The 23,344-nt window shown below is 43.9% G+C and overlaps 1 protein-coding gene across 1 annotated transcript in view; it reads left to right on the forward strand.

Moving 5' to 3' along the window:
* GAP43 (growth associated protein 43) overlaps nucleotides 1-20,361 on the forward strand; it is a 62,289-nt gene extending 41,928 nt beyond the window's left edge. The window contains exon 3 of the mRNA XM_081198030.1: nucleotides 19,509-20,361. Within this exon, the coding sequence (XP_081054156.1) occupies nucleotides 19,509-19,597 (89 nt within the window). The 3' untranslated portion in view covers nucleotides 19,598-20,361. The remainder of the gene's footprint in view (nucleotides 1-19,508) is intronic.
* Nucleotides 20,362-23,344: the final 2,983 nt, after the last annotated feature.

Consider the following 23,344-nt stretch of genomic DNA (forward strand, 5'->3'; position numbering starts at 1 on the left):
GAAACTTACACCTGCTGAAATTCCCTCTTCTGTACAGCTATTTAAAGTAAAAGAGCTTTAACCAGGCCAACCTAACTTGGGCCCAGTCTTGTAATTTCCTCCATGGGATGTTCATCATGTTCAGTTTCGGTTTCAGTTTCTGTTAATTGGTTCTCGTGGGAAACTTGCAGATTCTAGCTTCACCAATTAACTCAAGCTGGTGTCAATTTACTCTTGGCAGAAAGCCCAGGTCTGCTTGACCTAGAAACTACTCACTCTGATTGGTTAACGAGCAGCACTCAACTCTGTTATCTAGGGATTGCTAGCACAGTTTGATGTGAGGTGTGTTAGGAGTTAGAAGTGCTGTGTATGGTTATGAGAGAGAGAGAAAGAGAAAGAAAGATAGGATTTATTTTGCTTTTATTTGTATGCAGAAACTCTGCTGGTTTTATTTTTTCCTTTTAATAAATCCTGTAAATAGTTATTCTGAGTCTAGCTGACTAGTCATCACTGCCGCAACTAGCTTCTTCGCTGTGCAGGAAAACTCTGCTACGTTTGGGCTAAAGCCAGTAGGGCTATGCCTGACACTTCAAAGTTCCATGAGGTTATGGGCATTGTGCTGCCAGCCTGAGTTGCGGTGGTGTCAGCATCAACGGCGTTGGTTCCAGTAGTTCCAGAAGTTGTTGTTCTCTGGCTGGTTCCTGACCGTGGTGAGCTGGTGACGCAGCGGACGCAAGGACAACAGCTGCAGCGTGTGAGTGCTGGGTGCTGTGGTTCCTGTTTTCTCTCTCGGTGGTCGTGAGTAGCTGGTTCCGGGTTCCAGGGACATCGCTCTCAAGATGACCTCACAACCAGTTCAGATGGCTTTTGAGCGTCTGAATGACTCCAATTACTTGCTGTGGTCGGAACGCATGCAGGCAGTGCTGCAGAGGGATCGTCTCTGGCAAGTGGTGAGTAAGTTTCCTACGAAGCCTGATGATGAAGACCTCGATAAAGACCAAAGAGCAAGGGCCACAATTGTCTTGGGGCTGGAAGATTCCCAGTTGCCGTATGTGAGGGGAATCAAGACAGCTAGAGGTGTGTGGCAAGCACTTAAAGAACTCCATGTGCGTGAGACAGCGGTTTCCAAGCTGTTCATTCGCAAGGCATTGTACAAGGCAATGTTACAGCCTGGGGTTACAATGCAGGAACACCTACACAGTTTACAGTTAAAGTTTGCTGCGCTACAGGAAAGAGACTGTGCATTAGACCAGCAGGAGAAGGTGGCTATTATTTTGAGTTCTCTCCCGGAAAGCTGGGATAATTTAGTTTTGTCTCTAGAAGGCATACAGGAGCGTGACTTATCAGTCAGTTACGTTACTGGGCGTTTGATTGAAGAATGGCAGAAGAGGCAAGAAAGGTCGGTGGCTGCAGAGGCTTCTACAGGTGGGCGGTTTGGAAGGAGTTCTCATGCCGTGCCAGAGGTGGAGCAAAAGCAGCGTACCGGTGAGGAGTCAGCGTTTGCTGTTAGGCGTTGTTTCCGATGTGGGTCCTCAGCGCATCTAAAACGACAATGTCCGGAGTTGGTCAAGTCTCAGTTGCCGGTGCAGGAGCAGAGACGAGATCAGCAGCAGCAGCAGCAGCGTAAAAAGAAATTCTTCAAACGAAAACAGTCGGCTCAGCTGGTGACCGGCGAGGTCAAGATTGCTGATGAGAAACAAGCGGTCTGGGTGGTCGATTCGGGAGCGTCTCGCCACATCGTGAATTCAGATGAATTGTTTGTTTCCAAGAACTCAGCACAGCGCAGCCAGGTGGCTCTAGCAGACGGAAGTACCGTATTTTTCGCTCTATAACACGCACCAGACCATAACACGCACGTAGTTTTTAGAGGAGGAAAACAAGAAAAAAAATATTCTAAACGAAATAGTGGATATATGATTTTTGTGGTTCATGCTGTGGCCACAGACATGTGATCTGACAGCGAGTTTGGAGTAGCCCAATGCAAAAATTCTGAGGATCCATGTGGATCCATGCTTTGTAACCACGGAGGAGGGAAGGAAGGAGAACCATGGATCCTCTGCTCACGACTGCAGCAGATCCCCCCGGCTATCCGCAGGCATTCCCTCCATAACACGCACAGACAGTTCCCCTTACTTTCTAGGAGGAAAAAAGTGAGTGTTATGGTGCAAAAAATACGGTACTTCCGAAGTGATTTCGGGGGGTGCAGTTTTTGTTCCTTGTCTTCGTGAATGCCTGCAAAATGTACTTTGTGTGCCGTCATTAAGGAGCAATCTGATGTCTGTAGATTGTTTGCTGAAAGCTGGGTTTAAAGTGCATTTTGAAGGAGACAGTTGCATTATTAAGAAGGCTGGTCAGATTTTAGGCACTGCTAAGTCAGAGGGAGGCTTGTTTTGGCTTAAAGCAGGATCTCAAGTTGCAGCAGTAGTCAGTAAATCTCAGCCTGCAGTGAATAACAAAGCTATACATGACAACTGTGTGCACTTATTGCATAGGAAAATGGGGCATGCTTGCTGGAAAAGTGTACTAAAAATGTCTGAATTGGCTGATGGGGGTAATTTAAAGAGTTGTAACAAGTACCTTGATTGTAATGTGTGTAAAAAGGTTAAAACCCACAGAGTCTCTTACCCCAGAAGTGACAGAGTTAGTGAGTCACCGCTACAGCTGGTTCACATGGATGTAATTGGTCCATTTGCTGTAAGCAGGGGTGGATCGCGTTTTTCACTAACAATTGTGGATGACGCCACGCGTTATTCTTGGGTTTTTCCCATGAAAAATAAGGGTGACGTGTTCACTAAGTTTAAAGGCTGGGTGGCATCTGTGGAAAGATTTCTGTCTGTTAAACTCAAAAGGATACAGACGGACAGAGGTGGCGAATTTATGTCAAATGCCTTTAAAGATTGGTTACAAAAGCGTGGCATTGGGCATAGAAAAACGAACGTTTTTTCCCCAGAGGAGAATGGTGTTGCAGAACGAAAAAACAGATCTTTACAAGATATGATGTTTGCCATGCTTGAAGATGCTGATTTACCCATGTCTTATTGGGGGGAGAGCATGCTCACCGCATGTTATCTCCAAAATAGGCTCTTTCATCAAACAATAGGTACAACCCCATACTTTAAATTGTTTCAGAAAAAACTAAAATTGACCACTTGCATGTGTTTGGATCAAAAGCCTGGGTATTAACTCCGAAACAAATGAGAAAGAAGGGAGATCCTAAGACCAAACAGTTAGTGTTTGTGGGTTACCAGGAGCTGGGAAAAGGTTTCCGTTTTGCTGAAGGGACGAATGGCATTGTGATCTCCAGGAATGCCAGTTTTTGTGAACATAGTGGCTGGGAGAGACTACATGCCAATACTGAGGTTTGGTTTGAACCTTCCCAGGAGCTTCATGACTCTGAAGGTAGACACAGGGAGTCAGAGTCTGAGGGGGAGGAAAGTTCAGATAAGAGCTCTCAAGAAAGTGGAAGACCAGTTGCTAAGCAACAAAAGAGAGGTCGTAGTTCTGAGGAGGAAAGTGGGTCAGAAGAAAAATTTTCTCCCAGAAGATCTAAAAGACAAAACAAAGGAGTGCCTCCAGTGCGTTTTTCCCCAGATACTGCAAATGTGTTTAGTGTAAGTGCAGAGCCCAAGAGTTTTCAGGAGGTGTTAAAGTTACCAAAAGAGGAGGCAGAGCGCTGGAAACAGGCAATGGAGGAAGAGATGTCCTCTCTGAATGAGCACAAGGTTTTTACACCAGTAGCAGCGCCTGAGGGGGCAAAGATTGTAGGCTGCAGGTGGGTGTACAAAAGACTTAGGCCCGGTTAGGACATATCTAGGGTTGGAAGTGTGCTGGGCCCAAGATGGCAGCTGCCTAATTAGTCAGCAGAACAAAGTTAAGCAACTACTGACTACATACAGGATGCAGGATTGCAAAGGGGCAGCGGTGCCTATGGATCCAGGTTTCATAAAAACACTTCATACAGATGAGAGTCCTGAATTTGAACATCCTGATGTATATCACTCTGTAATTGGAAGTTTATTGTATATAGCACAGTGGTCCAGACCTGATATTAGCTATGCAGTAGGCATATTAAGTAGATTGGTCTCAAAACCCACACTAAATGCCTGGAAAGGGGTAAAACAAGTTCTGAGGTATCTCAAACAGACAATTGGCTATATGTTACAATTAAATTCTTCAGAGGATGAAATGTTGAGTTGCTACTGTGATAGTGACTGGGGAAATTTGCCAGATAGAAAATCTGTCACAGGACTAGTCATAATGGTCGGTGGAGCTTTAATCAGCTGGCGGTCACGCAAGCAAGACGTTGTAAGTGTGTCATCAACGGAATCAGAGTATGCCGCATTGAGTGAATTGTGCAACAAGGTGATTTATTTCAAGCATTTGTTAACAGATTTAAATGTAAATTGTGGAGAACCGGTACAAGTTTACATTGATAATCAAGCTTGTATAACCTTAAGTAAAACAGAGGGTTTCAAATCGCGTTCCAAACATATCTCTGTAAAATACCAAAATGTACGTTGCTGTGTACAAGACAATGTAATCACCTGTACTTATGTGTCAAGTGAAGAAAATGTAGCAGATGTGTTAACTAAACCATTGGCAAAGATAAAGAACAAGCGAATGTGCAAGGGTTTAGGTTTGCTGGAAAAATAATCTCCTACATAGGTGTATTTGGAGTTAATTGTTCAGCAGAATCTGTGAGGGGGTGTTCAGTTTCGGTTTCAGTTTCTGTTAATTGGTTCTCGTGGGAAACTTGCAGATTCTAGCTTCACCAATTAACTCAAGCTGGTGTCAATTTACTCTTGGCAGAAAGCCCAGGTCTGCTTGACCTAGAAACTACTCACTCTGATTGGTTAACGAGCAGCACTCAACTCTGTTATCTAGGGATTGCTAGCACAGTTTGATGTGAGGTGTGTTAGGAGTTAGAAGTGCTGTGTATGGTTATGAGAGAGAGAGAAAGAGAAAGAAAGATAGGATTTATTTTGCTTTTATTTGTATGCAGAAACTCTGCTGGTTTTATTTTTTCCTTTTAATAAATCCTGTAAATAGTTATTCTGAGTCTAGCTGACTAGTCATCACTGCCGCAACTAGCTTCTTCGCTGTGCAGGAAAACTCTGCTACGTTTGGGCTAAAGCCAGTAGGGCTATGCCTGACACTTCAAAGTTCCATGACATCAGAGCTGAACATGCCTTCCTGTTTTGCCATGTTTGGCTCAACAAGAGACAGTGCAAATTCATTCATTTCAAATCCCTTACACCTTTCACGATTTTGCTTTTTCTTCTTGAAGGACATGCTGTTTCCCTTTGAGAATTATCAGGTGCAGGAAATGATCATGGTGGGTAAGAGGATTAAACCTCTTGTGCCATTGTGTATTTCCATAAGTGCTTATTGAGTGTCTGAGGGCAGTGGTGGGTTTTCTGGGATATACCCTTGGTAGCTGAGCTATGTGAATCGTTTGATTTTGTTGAAGTTAGAGTGGGTGCATTTTGTCTGTGTGGATTTTAAACAAAGTGTGCTAATTGTGTTGTGTTCTGGTTAAAGCCGCAATCTTATTACCTCTTACTTAGGAGTAAGCGATATTGAACTCAATGGGTGTTGAAGTAGGAGGGACAGGTGCACTTCTAATAGTAGCATTGAAGGGAGTAAGTGTCATCATGAAAGGGTCTGAGTAGTCATGCTTAAGACTAAGTGCCACTAGAGCAGCTTTCTTCAATTGAGTACCCACCAGATGTTCTGGACTTCATTTCCCATCAGCCCCTGCCAGCATAGCAAGTTGTCAGGGATGATGGGAGTTGTAGTCCAAAAGATCTGGAGGACCTCAGGTTGTGAGAGCCTGAACTAGGGAGTAATTTTAAACCAACCAGGGTTGGCAGCTGGAGCACCAAGAGCAGAAGAACGGCAAAAATATATTTGAATGGACTTTCTCATTAACTGTAAAGGATTGGTGCTCAAACCATTACAACTACCATCACTACCACTTTTTTTCTCTGAGGAAACTTACAGTTTGCATGTACTACTGAGGTCCTTGTTGTTGTTGTTTAGTCGTTTAGTCGTGTCCGACTCTTCGTGACCCCATGGACCAGAGCACGCCAGGCACTTCTGTCTTCCACTGAGGTCCTACTGGAGGTTTAATGTCAGGACCCTGTAGGGAGCAATCTGTTTCTGGATGGGTAGCAGATTTCAGTCTTAAAGTATGGCATTTTTATTTATTTATTACTAAGGCACACTGACACAGAATTAACTGCTAAAAGAAAACATATTTTAACCCATTTGCATGGCAGAAGTCAAATAACTCTGAGAGCTGAAGCAACTGATTTTGACCTCTGCCATCTTAACTGCAAGTGCTGATAATTAGTGAGAGGAGGTAGCTGATGCTGTGTCCTCATAAGCAATTATGTCAGTCAGTGATAATGCTTTGCATCCTTGACAAACTAATATGCTTGCACGAATATTCCTAACTTCATGTCACAGGTCTGGTCTGGTGTATCTGTTGTATGGTCCTTAACTGACACATCCTACCAAAGTGATACAATTGCAATATGTTAAACTTGAAACTATGGGACACAGCGACTAACTGGATTTTGATTTGATTATGTTAATAACGAGTGATACTTATAGTCAATCTGTCTCTCTGGTGATACACAAATGTTGTGTGATTTCTTCACTGGCATTACTGAAAACTTCATGGAGGGAGGGTAGGGAACAGCCATGAATTCTTGGTTACTTTCTTGGCCAGAGTTGGTCATTCAAGAGCAGTAAGACACATGGCAGAGCACAGTATTCCCAAAGCATTGCACACTATGCTTTTGGCTCTGTTACTGAGCACTGTGTTGGTTTGACATTAACATTTTGGTAGTTCTAAGGGAACTTCTGACTGTTCATACCTATGTTAAGGTAGTTCCCTTTACACACAGCTGAGATACGGAAGTCATTTCCCCATACTCCAGAAGCATGTGGATATCCCAGCCATGTGGGCATGGTTGATTGTGTGGGTCATCTTCTCTAGATCAGTGCAGTATTGGGGTGGAAGAGCCAAATGACTGGCCTATTCTTTATGGTAGCAATACACAGTGCTCAATAGCAGTGGATTGCACCAAAGTAATGTAGACCTATCGCTGCATGTGGTGTGTGTCTGTACATTTTCTGATTCCATTCCATTCAGTTTCAAAGGTCTATCAGAATCCGTTTAGTCACTGCTACCAATACTAGAATAAAGTCTGGAAAACAGCAGTATACAATATTTGAGCAGGTAGTGGGACAAGTCTTTGAATGAAGAAACAGGCACATATTGACACAGTCACCTATTAGTTCATGCTGAGATTGCTAGAGTGATGCTTGGAAAACTTGATTCTGTGAACATCTTGTGCACTTGTTTCAATTTTCTGGACCACAGGGAGTTAAATGAAGAAATAACACTACTGTACTGATTTCACATCATTTCCCCCCTGCAGTGAAAAGATTTTGTGGATGGGTGGAGGTTTTGTATAAATAAAAGCAAGTTTGTATGACAAGGTATTGGACCATTGGGTTGGGATTCCCTGCTCTTTTTACATAGGAGTAACTAAACCACAGGAGACAAGCGGGTGGCGCTGTGGGCTAAAGCCTCAGCGCCTAGGGCTTGCCGATCGAAAGGTCGGCGGTTCGAATCCCCGCAGCGGGGTGCGCTCCCGCTGCTCGGTCCCAGCGCCTGCCAACCTAGCAGTTCGAAAGCACCCCCGGGTGCAAGTAGATAAATAGGTACCGCTTACCAGCGGGAAGGTAAACGGCGTTCCGTGTGCTGCGCTGGCTCGCCAGATGCAGCTTTGTCACGCTGGCCACGTGACCCGGAAGTGTCTCCGGACAGCGCTGGCCCCCGGCCAATAGATGTGAGATGGGCGCACAAACCCCAGAGTCTGTCAAGACTGGCCCGTTCGGGCAGGGGTACCTTTACCTTTACCTTTAACTAAACCACAGAGCCTAGCAGTTGCTGATCAGAAGGTTGGCAGTTCGAATCCCTGCGACAGGGTGAGCTCCCATTGTTTGGTCCCAGCTCCTGTCCACCTAGCAGTTCGAAAGCACGTCAAAGTGCAAGTAGATAAATAGGTACCGCTCCGTCGGGAAGGTAAACTGCAATTCCGTGTGCTGCTCTGGTTCACCAGAAGTGGCTTAGTCATGCTGGCCACATGACCCGGAAGCTGTCTGTGGACAAACGCCGCCTCCCTCGACCAGTAAAGCGAGATGAGCGCCGCAACCCCATAGTCATCTGCGACTGGACTTAACAGGGGTCCCTTTACCTTTAACTAGCAAGGGCTCCTCTTAATTAAGCTTGTCCTTATATCAGAAGGAGATCTCTCTGTTTATCCTCCCTCCTTATTCCTCTCAACTATGAAAACAACCTCAAATAGATTGGCCCAGTTGACTCTTCTCTTCCTGAAACTTGTTTTAGTGCTATTGCAAGTCTGTGCGTATCTGTAGATATACAAGGAGGTGAAAGGAGGTCAAGCAAGCCTATCACTTGGATTGTTGGGCAATTTGCAGAGACAGGCAAAGTCATCTTGGCCACCTCCTTTATATGAGAGGTATAGGTTGGTGATGGAGCACCGTCTTTTGAAAAGCCTCAGAGCTATAGGTTACCCAGAACATCAGAAACCAGATGTTCTGGTATGCTCCTTGGAGCAACATTTTAGGCACCTATTGCACAGTATTTAGTGAGAAAATAGCAACAGTGCCATCTGCTGATAATTAAGGAACTGCAGCTATTGCTCCATTCATTGAGGCCTTCAACAGTTCTCATGTTCAAACTGAATTCATTAATCAAGTAATTTTTATTCTAGAAATCCTGTACACAAAAGGAAAAGGAAAAAAAGATTGCAGTGGAAAAGCACCTGCTCCTTATGACCATGTGCTTTGTATAGCATTTAGAAAAATACAGGGTGCTGAACTTTCCTCTAAGTTACAAATTGTGAGATTTTTTTCCAGAGGTGTAGCCATGTTAATCTCTTGCATTGAAACCACTTTAAAGAATTGATGTGTAAATAAGCACATGCAGTCTGCAGCCCACATGGTCTTAATATTATCATTTTAATATTGCCATAATCATTATTGATATATTTCATCAGGAAGGCAGGTGAGAGTCAGTAATAATAATAATAATAATAATAATAATAATAATAATAATTTACTATTATTATATTTATACCCCACACATCTGGCTGGATTTCCCTACTCTGGGTGGCTTCCAACACATATGAAAACATAACAAAACGTTAAACATTAAAAACTTCCACTTACAGGGCTGCCTGTACCCTATGCTTTCTGTCTTTAGATTGAGTATTATACTAGCAATCTTTGATTCAGGAGACAAAATGGAACTCTAATAATTACATTAAAATGGTAACAATGGCACAGTCTTTCTCTCTTTTGTACAGAAAATGGAAAAATGGATTCTGGATGTCATTTTAACACCCATCCCAATTTTGTCATTTTCTCTTGTAGGGATCAATACCATCTCATAGCATGAATCCTTCCCCACCTCTTGTTTCCATGGCAATGCCTAGCAGTCAGGATTTTAAGGCCTACTGAAGGAGTGCCACACATACTTAGGTGACTCATAAATGGCATGCTGCTTTTTGACTATGGAGCTGAAAGACTACAACTGAAGTGGTATTTCGGGGCAAGGTCATAACTATTTGTTTGGGTCCAGCATTCATAAAGGACTGCCTCCTTTTGTATCGGCCTTCCCAGACCCTCTAAGTGTCCCTGTTTTCCAAGGACAAGCCCAAATTTACAGAAGCCATCCTGGTTTCTGATTTGATCCCAGAATGTCCCTCTTTTCCTTAGGACATCCCTATTCTCATCCCGAGCTAAGGAGATAAGTAGTTATACAACCTTTAGAAGACATCTGAAGGCAGCCCTGTATAGTGCGGTTTTTTAATGTTTAATTACGATTTTATATGTTGGAAGCCACCCAGAGTGACTAGGGCAGGCATGGCCAAACTTGGGCCTCCAGATTTTTTGGGACTACAATTCCCATCATCATCCATGACCACCGGTCCTGTTAGCTAGGGATGATGGGAGTTGTAGTCCCAAAACATCTGGAGGGCCAAGTTTGGTCATGCCTGGACTAGGGCAACTCAGCTAGATGGGTGGGGAATAACAACAACAACAACAACAACAACAACAACAACAACAACAACAACAACAATAAAGTCCCTATTTTCATCAGAGAAATGTTGGAGGGTATGCCTTCCTGCTACCTAAAATCTAGTAGTGAGGCCCTTATTTGTGTCCCATAGAAGCACAGTTGGCTGTGGTAATAGGGCTTCTTCATTAGCTGAACGCAATACCTTGTCCCATGAAGTTTAGGTGGTCCATCTTTAATCATCTTCTGTTGACTATTAACGACTTTTAAAAAATCTGTAATGCATGCACACACCCATAAAATGTATATTGTAGGAAGCATCCCACAGCTATTGAAGATTTCTTTTTGTCTCATTTTGGTAAACTTGTGTCCAATTCAACTGTGTAAAAACATTGACCAGTCCTTCATGGAGTACAGCACTTGACTCTGCATTCACATTAGTACCAGTCTTCACATACTTCTCTCAGAACAAATTTGAGAGTTTAAAAATAAGCACTCCAAAGGGCTAGGGGAAAAAAATCTTTGCAGAACAACCACATGGGGTAGAAATAGCTTTTTAAACACTTGTACATGCAACATCTCCTTGCCAGCTGCCAGATGTCAACCCACAGCTGGAAACATATCCATGCCTGCAAATTCAAGCTGTGAAAAACACTTCACAGCTGTAGTTATGGTAAAGTCAGAATCCATACTTGGTAGGAATATCATGCAGGTGCTTCTGTCTGGGAGAACGGATCTTCGGAAGTCTATAACCCAACCCACCCGCACACATAAAAGCACTTAGCACAGAAAGCCTCTTTTGAATCATTTCCATCTTGGCAGATTTCAGATCCCTAATGTTTCCTGCACTCTGTGGACACACTCAAAACAACATATGCCTCAAGTGACTGTACCACAGAAGGTGAACCACATACTGAAGGGTGACGGCATGCTCATTAGAATTCACATGCTTCGACAACCAAACTGTTCTTGAAACAATTATTCCATTTGCCTCTGAACTTTTCTGACTGAACTTTTCAGTGAATGTTGTTCTGCTGCATTCTGGATTCCTCCCTCTTTTTTGTTGTTGTTGATGACACATTACCACAGTCTATCAGAGCTTTTTTTTAAGGTAAAAGCCCCAAAGAACAGTGTTTGGGGTGTACCATAGTCTTAACAAGCCAAGATCTAGCACAGGGAATCAGATTTCAAATTTTAGCTGTGACCTGTGCAATGCTAAAATGTGGAACCCCCTGCCTCTCATGCAATGTTTTACAGCATTGTTGTGGCACCCCCTTTAGCATGGTGCCCAGTGTGACTGCACTGGTTGTGTTACTCTATAACCACCTCTGGTCAAGGTTCACACAATGTACCAGAAGCAAAGGTGAGGAGACTCCACAGTCAAATAAGCAACCAAAGTTAGAGAGATATATTGCTTCCTAGACCACTACTGCTAATCCCCAGCTGCTAGTGGTAAAGGAATTTCAGGGGTAGTTTACTCATGTGTAGAACCCCTTACTCACAAACCACATGATGACTCGGGATCCATAGACGCATGCTGTGATGTCTCTTTTTATGCCAGGGCTTTTTGTTACTTGTGTTTTCATGGACCATGGGATAACTCCACCTCCTCTGACAGCTCAAAAGGGCTCCTCAGCTGGTCCCACACTGAAGGGCTCCTCAAGGGAATCCACAGCCTGCCCTTGACCTGTGGAGTGTCCGATTTATCCATCAAGGCCTCGGCATCAGGATCAGGCATGTCAAACATTAGGAAAACATGCCTATCAGTGGAGCAGGCTGCCTCTGAAAGTGGTGGACTTGCCTTAGCTGAAAGTTTTTAAGCATAAGCTGGATGGCCACCTGTCAGGGACATGGTCATTCCATCTAGCCTTATAGATCTTGCATTGAACAAGCTCATCATCCCTGACCACTAGTCTTGCTAGCTAGGGATCATGGGAATAACAGTCCAAAAACAGCTGGAGACCCAAGTTTGGGAAACACTGGACTAGACAATCTCCAAAGTACCATCCAACTCCTATTGTCAGCAATTAGGTAGAAACACTCAAGGGAGAAGGGTGAGGATGGTGGGCCAGAGCACTGTCCATTCCCCCAAGTCACCTCTTCTTCTCTTTTACCTCTGAGCTGCCCTCAGAGCTACACAGCTGGCCAGATTTGGCTCAGCGGCTTCCAAATGGAGATTCTCCACCTACAAGTCCTGAATGCGAGTGAATCTTTGGGTTTCATCCATGAGCCATCTCCACATACTGCGCTACCTCTTTGCAGCTCCCTGCACTTCCATGCACTCCCTTACTGGCTGACTGAAATAAAACAAGCACGCTGATGAAATGTGTCTTCAGGATGATAGAACCGCTGTTGGCGGAGTGCTGTGTTAGTTCCTCTGGAGCTGGAGAGAGTGAGTGGTGGGAGGGGGAGGCAAGCATTCAACAGGGAGACCTTCCCCTCCAAATAGCCCTAAATGTACCTGACAGTCTGCCATCCCCTCTCTGGGGTGTTTCTTTAGGTACAATTAAGGATTCTGTGCTGGTGGAGGAAGCTCTGATGTTACTGTGTGAGCATGAGAGAAAGAGGGGGGGGGGAGAGAGAGAGAGAATGAGAGTTGGGAAGGATGGAGAAATGAGCAGCAAGGCGTATCTCAGGCATTTTGTTCTGCTGCCTGGGATATTCTCTCTCTCTCTCTCTCTCTCTCTCTCTCTCTCTCTCTCTCTCTCTGCTGAAGGTAGCTGTGGAGAGAGGAATGGGTGAGCTCGCCTTTCCTCCTGTGAATGCAGTCGTAACAGGGTTGAGGCATCACATTCACAAAGAGCATCACTCCCTCTCTCTCTCTCTCTCACCTCCCTCCCACCACCACCACCAGCCCCCTTGAGTGATTTCTCTGGAGAGACATTACTGCTTTTGCCCATCAGCCAAAGTTGGAGGGTTTCCATGACGACCAGGCAGCTGGTGTCTAGACACAGTGAGAGATGCCTTGCAATGGAGCTGTGGTGCTCTCGCTTCCCTTCTCAACCCATACATACAAAAGCACACACCCTGTGTTGCCTCCTTCCTCCTCCCCATTTACTACACACACACACACACACACACACACACACACACACACACACACGATGGTGTTTCTATTCCACAATATTTAGTAAGAGGAAAGGATGGTGCAAGAACACCAAACAGAGCCTCCATCTACTCAGATTAATGAAGTCAGGAGGATGTTGCTTCGATGGATTTGGAGAGTGCTTAATTGGGTCAGGAAACAGCAAGCATCTCTCAGGATAACACAAAGAGCTCCCTACCTCCCTTCTGCTCTTCTGTTAGGTTGAGGAAAATAGGTACATTAGAGAACACTTTTGTGTGGGGGGCGTGGCAGGAAGGAATTAAGCGTGTATAATATACATTTTTTTGGGAGCATACAAGGTAATTCCTAAAATACTGGTCACCTGGAGTACAGTTAGCCCAAGATGATGCATTTCTTCAGCGACAATCAACCTGTTTTATTGAATCTGTTATTTTCAGCTCTTTATTTGCTTTACTTTTAAATATATTTTTATTCCCCCTTTCTGCCAAGGTGGTTTGCATTTTATAACCATAGCTTCTAATCAAAGAGACATGATACAGAGTTGGGAGGTTAGAGGAAGCAAAGCAAATTCAGACAACAGTTCTTTCATACTGGTTGCAGAATGAACAACACAATCCTATTCATGCCTACTCTGAAGTAAGTCCTGTGGGGTTTCATAGGACTTATTGCACCTAAAGTGTGCATAGGACCACAACAAAAGCTATAGAAGGATCAGGTGAGATGGGCTTTCCGGAGATGTTTCCTGGAGAGGAGAAACTAAATCCAGAAGTGGCTTTCTGGGTGGGGTGCAGCCAAAATGCTACCTTCCTAGTACGTGCGCCACTGCTGCTTTCGAGGAGGGAGGTGGGTGCGAAATTTGTGCAGTGCAGACACATCCGCAGGAATCATGGATTGGCTCCACTGGTGCATTTGCACCACACTGACCTTCCTGCCCCTAGAATCATAGAATCATAGAGTTGGAAGAGACCACAAGGGCCATCGAGTCCAACCCCCTGCCAAGCAGGAAACACCATCAGAGCACTCCTGACATATGGTTGTCAAGCCTCTGCTTAAAGACCTCCAAAGTAGGAGACTCCACCACACTCCTTGGCAGCAAATTCCACTGTCGAACAGCTCTTACTGTCAGGAAGTTCTTCCTAATGTTTAGGTGGAATCTTCTTTCCTGTAGTTTGGATCCATTGCTCCGTGTCCGCTTCTCTGGAGCAGCAGAAAACAACCTTTCTCCCTCCTCTATGTGACATCCTTTTATATATTTGAACATGGCTATCATATCACCCCTTAACCTCCTCTTCTCCAGGCTAAACATGCCCAGCTCCCTTAGCCGTTCCTCATAAGGCATCGTTTCCAGGCCTTTGACCATTTTGGTTGCCCTCCTCTGGACACGTTCCAGTTTGTCAGTGTCCTTCTTGAATTGTGGTGCCCAGAACTGGACACAGTACTCCAGGTGTGGTCTGACCAGAGCAGAATACAGTGGCACTATTACTTCCCTTGATCTAGATGCTATACTCCTATTGATGCAGCCCAGAATTGCATTGGCTTTTTTAGCTGCCGCGTCACACTGTTGGCTCATGTCATGTTGGCTATGCTGTGCTTCCAGATCAAAAACATTATTGCAGGCTTTACTTAACAGTGACCCAGCTGCCAGAAAGCTAGTGTTACAGCTCCAGCACACCTGAAGAGCCCCTTCTGCCCAAATCCCCATTCCATTTGAAAGAGATGTAGCTGTGTCGGTGCTGAACTAGTGCCTGCAGGTGGTAATGGGCTGGATAAGGCCTAAAAACATTAAAGTTGAATCCTGACAAGATGGAGGTTCTGCTTGTATGTCCAGAAATTGGGTGTTTCGCTTGTTCTGGAAGGAAACACACTCTTCTTAAATGAGCAAGTAGGTAATCTGTGGTTGCTCCTAGATCCATCTCTGTCACTGGAGGCCCAGGTAGCATTTGTGGCAAGCAGGGCCTATTTCCATTTTTTGTCATTCTTGGACCACAGGGTTGCATGCTCCGATAACTTCACATGTCAATTCTTATAATCTGCTACATTGGGCTACACTGGAAGACATACCCTCCAACATGACGTAGCCCAAAACTGGGGCACCATCTTCCGGGTCTGCAGTTCCACATGAGTCACGTGACCTGTGCGAGATCAAGGTTCCAGAAAAAGCGTTTTCTTTTCAGGCACGATGCCATGCAAAATTGCTGCCCCACAAAGCGCCATGCATGGAAAAAGTGGGGGAAGCCATTTAATAAATTTGTAGAGCACTATTTGAGACCCTTTAACTAGATATCCTGGGATTGCACCTAAGACATCTGTGTGCCAAACCCCATTATTGAACAGTAATATTTCACTTTTCTAAGATGCTATATCTCCTGATGGAGAAAAAGCTTTCCTTTCTTGATGGAGGACCCCACCCCCACTATTTTATTGTATGTTGGCATATAAATGTTTTTATAAATAAAATGAATATATTATTGACATTAATTTATTAGTAGCCTGCTATATAATTTAAAGGTGATGAAGAATAAAACCAGAATAAAAAACAGCTAAAAACACATAAATATAGCATTAAGTTCTAATTTTAATCAATTCTTAAAGGGGAAAAAATCATCTAATATGTTGATGCCATAAAACATCCTTGCTTTTCATTACAAAATCTCACCATTATTATTTCTGTAGTCTTTGGTATACACAAGCAGATATCCAGTGACCATTTAAGAATGTAGTGTTTAGTTAATGCAGCTCCATTGAACTTGGCAGAGCCATTAGCCTGTATGTTCTTAATTACCATGAGAAACAAATCATATTGGGTTATGAGAGAAATATCATTGGCTAAGGTTCTTTCCAAGGCCTTGGCTTTCCCACTTCTTTTCTAGATGTGCTGCAGTGGTAATTCACCAAACAAAAGATAGTTCCTAGAAGCAAATATTTTTCAAACCATGGGTTATAAAGCTGCCTTGTTTAACTAGCCATTTTTTTTAAAAAGCAAACCAGGATTCCTGGATTGTAATGCTAAGTTGGCTCTTGGAAAGTTAAACTAAACTAGGAGAAGTCTTCCTGGATGCACGGGATGGGAAGGGAAGGGGGAATACACCTGCCTGACACTTCACTTGGGCTCTTGGGAGGTTCATCAACATGATGCTAAACCATAGTTTAACGTTACATGTGAATGCAGCCATTAGCTTTACTAGTCCTAGGCAAATACAAGGCTAGGAACAGATGAATGCTCACCTGATGAAATGTGGCTAGATTTGGCCCACAGATTTTCTAATGGAAATCTTGCCTCTAGGAAAGTGAAGTTCAATTGACTTCCAAGTTGCTGTGCCTTAGATCCAGGGATAAAAGCACTGTTCTACTTTCCTAATGGTCAGAGCAAAGGTCAAGGTGGATGCAAGCCAATCAAGTGGTTGATGTTGAGTGCCAAGGGAATTGTAATGGCTGTTTCCGAGTGAGCAGTGTCAACAATAAATATGAAAACCATGAAGGACAAATCCTCTGAGGCTGTTGGAAGGAATCTAGAGTGCTGATATGATTTATTTCTACTGGCACTGTGGTTGATCATTTAAAGATCCCACAGATATAAAAACAAAACCATAAGCCACCAGCCACAAAAAGAAAGTAAGATCAGTGGCAATGTGCTGTTGTCTGCTTCAATTTAATTAATCCTGGCAAGTCAAAGAGGGCTGGGCAGATCCCAAGAGACTGTCTTTTACCCAGAAATCCACTCAACCTAATTTCACCAATGTAGGGCAGCAGAAGGAGTTGGCGCTCAGCCTACAGGCCATTAGCACATAGTGGAGATGGAGACAGCTGGGAATGCTGCCCTCAGTTGGAACTGGTGCCCCCCCCCCGCCTGACTCAGTTTTATAGCAACCAAGTTTGTATTTATTCACAGCACTCATTCATTTCCTGATAAATGAATGTGCACATCATCCTTGTCCTTTCAAGGAACTACAAAGTGCACCAGGAAGCAAGGTTCTTAAGAAGCTGTGCCAGCAGGATTTTGCCTTATCTGCTGAAGGCCTCTTTGTTTACTGTAGTATGATACAGAAGAGTGCTGGTGATTCCCAGGTGAAGGAAGAGCATTGGTTATTGGAATCTCCATGCACTAGAAAAAGTAAACTCTGTGTTAATCACCTATCAAGTTGTTCCTTGGTGCAGAGAGAAAATGTTGAGATTGCTCGAACTGGGAATGGGTGGGGAGGCAGAAGTGGGTATTGAAAGTAAATGTAGATTACTGCATTGTTGGGAGTGAAAGCTAATGCACAGTGCCCGTCATAAGGCATTTACAATTCTTCCACAAACCATGGTTTGGGAAGCAGTGTTATTAAACCACAAAGGAATAAGATGAACTCTCCTGGATCAGACAATGATCCATGTATTGCAGCGTGCTGTTTCCAACAGTGACAAAGAGGAAGTCCGTGGAAGGGCTATTAGAGGCAGACAGAGAGAGGAGGAAGTCCATTTTCCCTGAATGTGCAAGGACATTTGCCCACCAAATTGTAATTCTATGCATTTTCAACTAAAACCCAATAATTCTTTTCTATTAAAGGTCCCATGTTCCCAGGTGAACTGACATGAAAAAGTCCTGCATGCCAAAATGAAGGGATTTCCCAAAGGCCAAATTCACTGTGTAAGAGCTGTCAATGGCACCAGTGCAAGTAATGCCCCTTTGCTTTGGTTCAGGGAAACCTGGCTTTTTCTCACTTCAATCTTACAAACTAGATCCCTTCTGACTAGATGTTTCTGTCACCCAGATGACTTTCTAGTTTGTTTTATCTACAGTTGCTTCCGTTATTATTTTGGTCTTTAGAGGTGACCCAATAGTAATAGCTTAATTTTTCTATTATACTGTGTATGCCCTCTGTATCCAATCCCTCCTGCCATGCCCCCTCCCCTGCTCTATTTAATTTTGCTCAGTGTAATTAATTAATTCAGCGTAACTATCACTCCCAGTTTCATACAGTCATCAGCTTCTGTTGGAATCTCCATTTCTCCCATAACTATGCCTAGAAAGGATAAGGAATTCAGCAAGACACGAGACTAGGAAGTGTAGGAGATACAGGGGCGCCAAAGTGGGGTTCTTCCCAAGCCACCCTCTTCACTGGCTCCAGTGGCGTAGCGTGGGTTGTCAGCACCCGGGGCAAGGCAAGTAATTTGCGCCCCCTAACCCGTGGATTTGCGCCCCCTAACCCGTGGATTTGCACACCCTAACCCATGAATTTGCACCCCCTAACCCGTGGATTTGCGCACCCTAACCCCCAGATGTTGCGCCCGGTGCGGCCGGCCCCCCCTGCACCCCCCACGCTACGCCATTGACTGGCTCTGCTTCACACACCTCTTTGAATGTGTCATGGAACTCTAATAATACCTCTTGCGTGCCTGGATGCAGAAGAAAGAGACAGGTGTGTATATGTGCGTAGAAACTAGCCTGCTGTACAAAGATAACATTTAGATGCATTGCTCCACCCATTTATTTATTTATTTTGCCTTTGGCTCTTCCCACCTCTGCAAGAAGGGGAAATGTTTTTTTTTAAAAAAATACTGTGGCCTTTTAAATGTGTTTATGGAGGGGGGTTATTGGTCTGTTTTTATTATGTATTTTGTGTTCTCATTTTGCATTTTTATGTTGTGAACCATTTTGCGATCTTTGGGTGAAGGGCGGTAGACAAATTTAACAAATAATAATAATATGGCACTTGGTCTTGCTCACTTCCTATAAATTCAGAAACTGGTGCCACGTCATGTTACAAAGCAAAAGGATTCTGCGTTGCCAATTCAACATGAAGCTGTTGTCTTCGTGTGTACAGAGCTAGGTCTGCATTGCCAATTTCTAAGACTATTGGTCTACACAATTTCTAAATCCATACACACACAAACACAGAACAGCTAGGCCCAGGAGCTTTCTAACCTGCATAGAATTAGTGTATTGAAGTTCCTTTATAACAAGAACAAGTAATGTGTGCCTCAGTCAGCCATTCAAGTGAACATGTAGAGGCTTAAAGTGGAGAGGGGATGAGGTGCACATGAAAACCCCATTTCCAGAGTTGCAGAGCTCAACTGGAGTCCTCCATGCAATCAGAAGAGGGGGCTCAATATGCTTAGAACCCTGATAGCACATGTTCAGCCAAATGTGCTTAGAAGCCATCTTTGGAACTTTCCCTGCTCAGGTCTGAAATGGAGCCTTCACATGGGGAGGGGGCATGGGGGGGCATTCTGCTAAACCTCTTCCTAGCTTCATGGTCATTCACTTGAACACCCAAATATGGCGCTCAACCTAATTTTCCCACAAGTGTCAATGTGTGAATCGAGGGGGAATTTACAACTTTGCGTTTGTATACCTTTCAGATGCTGTAGAAGAAACCAAACCTTCTGAAAGTGCCCAGCAGGAAGAAGCAAAAGAAGACGAGAGCAAGGCGGACCAAGAAAATGCCTGAACATTAAGAAATGACTCCCTGTTGCCCTGTGCTCCCCTCCTCTTTTCCTGTATCTCCCCTCCCTCCCTTGTTCCAATCTCACCCTCTCCCGCTCGCCCTTGGGCTGAGTCTGTCTGTCTTCCTTGTCCCCTCCGCGCCCCCCCTTAACCCTTTTTCTCTCTGTGTGGCAAACATTTAAAGAAAAAAAAAAAAGCAGGAAAAATCCCAGTCAAACAGTGTGGCTTAAACATTTTGTTTCTTGGTGTTGTTATGGCGAGTTTTTTGGTAATGATGATCCAATCATTTTGGGAAAATTCTTGCACTGTATCAGAATTGTTTGATCTGCGCGTGCGTGTGTTTGTCTGCCCACCACGTGTGCGCTCTCTCTCTCTCTTTCTCCTTCTCCCCCCCCTCTCTCTCTCTGTTCCAAGTGTGTGCGCAATGTTACGTTCATCTGAGGAGTCCAAACCTATTGAGTGAGTTAAGGAAAGGAAAAAAACAAAACAAAAAAGAGAATGAACATTTTTCTTTTCTTTTCTCCCCTTTTCAATGTGATGACGATGATGGTGATGGTGGAATGAACTAAAGGAGGCAAAACAAACAAAGCAAAAAAGAAAAAAGGAAAAAAAGGAAAAAAAGGAAAAGGAAAACACAGAATGAGAATACAACCCCGGTTTGTTTTTAAAAAATAATAAAATAAAATAAAGCAAATGTGCCAATTAGCGTTACTTGTGACTCCCGGCTCCTTTTTCAAACTGCAGAATGACAATAAAGGAGAATAATTATGATGGTATCACTGTGATGCATTTCTGTAGCACATTATATTTCAGTGGATCTTGTGTGTTTTGTGGATAGAAATTCATTCGGGTGGTTATCAGTATACCAGACATGCTTCAATTTTTATGCGGATAACTTTTCTAAGGAGCAGCATATGTAAGAATGGCCACAGAAGTGCAATTTTCAGTCTGACATACACCAATTAAGGATCAGATTTTTGATGCACATAGTAGACTGAAATTACTACGGCACATAGGTTCATCCGTTCTGACATAACAAGATACATGTAGCATCACATACTGCACAGTTTTTCTGTTCCATCTGCAGTCACAGAGGATGGATGATTCAGGATCACCTAGTCGTTCCTTGTACACTTTCAGTGAAAATGAATGTCTGACAGATGTCAATATTGTATGTCAGGTGTTAGCTAGGGAGGGAGGAGAAATCACAGAAGGTCCCAGGGCAGGTTACAGCAATACAAAACACACCATTAAAACAGATTAAAACAATATTACAATCACAATTAGAGTTTAGATAGATAGATAGTCAAATTAAGGTGCAATGAAGGTGTGAGACAAAGCTCTGTGGAGTAGGGATTCCACAATTTAGGGGCTGCCACAGAGAACCCCCTTTTCTGGGTCACCACCCCATTAATCTCTGAAGGCTTCCCGAAAATGAATGCCAAAATACAGCTTCTTCTTCTTTTGAAATTTGCACTTCTCCAAATTCTGTGATGCAATTCTCCAACCAAATGACGCATAAGAGAACATGTAGATTTGGGGAAAGCATGCCTAAAATGCATATATTTATGAAAATGGCATAGGGAATGCATTGTATTGGGAGAAGTTGGTTGCAAAAGTGTGGGCATTGCATACAAAATATGAGGAGAAAGGCACCCTAAAATGCTGATGAATTTTCACAAGGATTTCTTTTTTTGGGGGGGAGAGGGGAAATCTCCCACTGATGTGGAAGTGGGGATAACAGAATGGATTATTAGAAAAACAAGAAACTGAAAATGACAGTTTTGTCCATCTCTAGCATGAGCAGACTTCAGGCTTCTGGAAACCCCAAGAACCAGCAACTGTAGCCAGTGGCAAATAGTCCCTGGGGGAAGGCAGACCCAATTACCTACTGCATCCCATGAGCTATATGCCCCCTTGGACAAGTACAGTTCTACAGCCGATTTATTTCAAATCAGGGATCCTAACAGCATAATTTAGAGAGAAAGAAAGACTTTGTTGTCACTAATGTTAAACTGCAAATTGTCCAGCGATCTACCTTCTGACCATCCCTGCTCTATGCAACTTCAGTCTCAACTTCCTGTAGCTTTACAGTGCCCTCTGCTGGTTAGCTGCTAATTTGCAAAAGAGGGAAATGTTTATTAGGCAGTGGTAGAAGGAAAGCACTGTAGAAGTTACAGGGACTACGATAGTTGATGAAACAGGTGGGTCTATATAGTCTAGAAATCTGACTTAGCCATTAGCAAATTCCCGCTATTTGACGGAAACATATGTCTTCTATAATGCTTGTAGGTGTTGTGAATGAGTAGCTCAGTATCCCAGTTATGTACAGGTTAGCTTTAGGAGTAAAGTGAAAGACAATATAAGCCTCTGATCAAATCAGAGATCCTGCAGACCATCTCAGTGCCTCCTACCTGAATTATTTCCAAAGTACTTTGTGATATATTTAAATAGCAGGCCTCCCTAGTCTTACTGGAACTTGAATAGCTCATTTTTGAGACAGCATCCCAAACAAGCTAGCTGAGGACCACCTGTTTTGAGTCAGTGGAGAAGTGCTTCCTACAAAACCCCACAATTTTGCTAGTGTTCACTATCTGAATATACACTAGGACCAGTTTCCCTTATCTGATGAGACCTGACAGCCTCAATAGCTCAAGGCATGTATAGCTGTCTGCCTCTGCTGTTCTCTTTATTAGCTGTGAGAGCAAACAGTTTAATTGTATTACGGGAAAACCATTTTTTAAAGGATCCTTCTGTAAAAAAGCTCTTAAGATAATCATAAATCCTGCAGGTGATGCCCTCTCACTGCCCTGATTAATGTCTCTATATTGTCTGCGAGCCTCTTTTTAATAGGACTTTCTTCTCAGTGAAGGCTGGAAACAATAGCCTCAGTGACCCTTAGCAATAGTGTTATACGATAGCACATGCTTGATAAACCCACTAGCCCCACAGCTGAAACACCCAAAAGGACATTGTGTCCAGAGATGATGCTGAAGTTTTCTGATCTTAGGCTCACAAGTCAAAAGCCTCCCTCAAAGGAGTACCAACAGCCCTTGGGCAAATGTGATCTCCCATGGTACTCTGGGCTTAGAGTCCTGTTGTGCTGTTGCGCAGGAAGGAAAGGGGATGAGGGGAGAGTGGGGAGTGGGGCTGGGCTTTAGGAAACACTGACGGCTGGTGGACACAGGGACATTTCTTCCAGGCTCTCAGATTGACTGGTACAATGAGGTTTCCCCATTCTGTCCTCCTCCCCTGGATGATCTCAATACTTTTCAGAATTAATCCAAGATATGTTTTGGAAACACTTTCATCTCTAGTCACCAAAGACAGTGGAACCTCAGGTTGCAGACATAATCCGTGACGGAGGCACATCCACAACCCGCAGCGTTTGCAAACTGAAGTGCCGTGTCTGCGCAGGTGCTGGTGCGATTTGGTGTTTCTGCACATGCGCGAAGCACAATTTAGCACTGCTGCGCATGCACAAGCGGCGAAACCTGGAAGTAACCCATTCTGGCACTTCCGGGTTTCCCGTGGTCCGCAATCCGAAAACATGTAACCTGAAGCAAGCATAACACGAGGTATGACTGTAATTTGTTTGGAACAGTGTGTTTGAAAAGAATCCTAGTTAAAAATGAGAATGTTAGGAAAGAAGGGAAGGGAAAGGGAAGGGAAGGGAAGGGAAGGGAAGGGAAGGGAAGGGAAAGGAAGGGAAAGGGAAGGGAAGGGAAGGGAAGGGAAGGGAAAGGAAGGG

The sequence above is a fragment of the Podarcis bocagei genome, assembly GCF_964188305.1.
Source record: "Podarcis bocagei genome assembly, chromosome: 6".
NCBI lineage: Eukaryota > Metazoa > Chordata > Lepidosauria > Squamata > Lacertidae > Podarcis > Podarcis bocagei.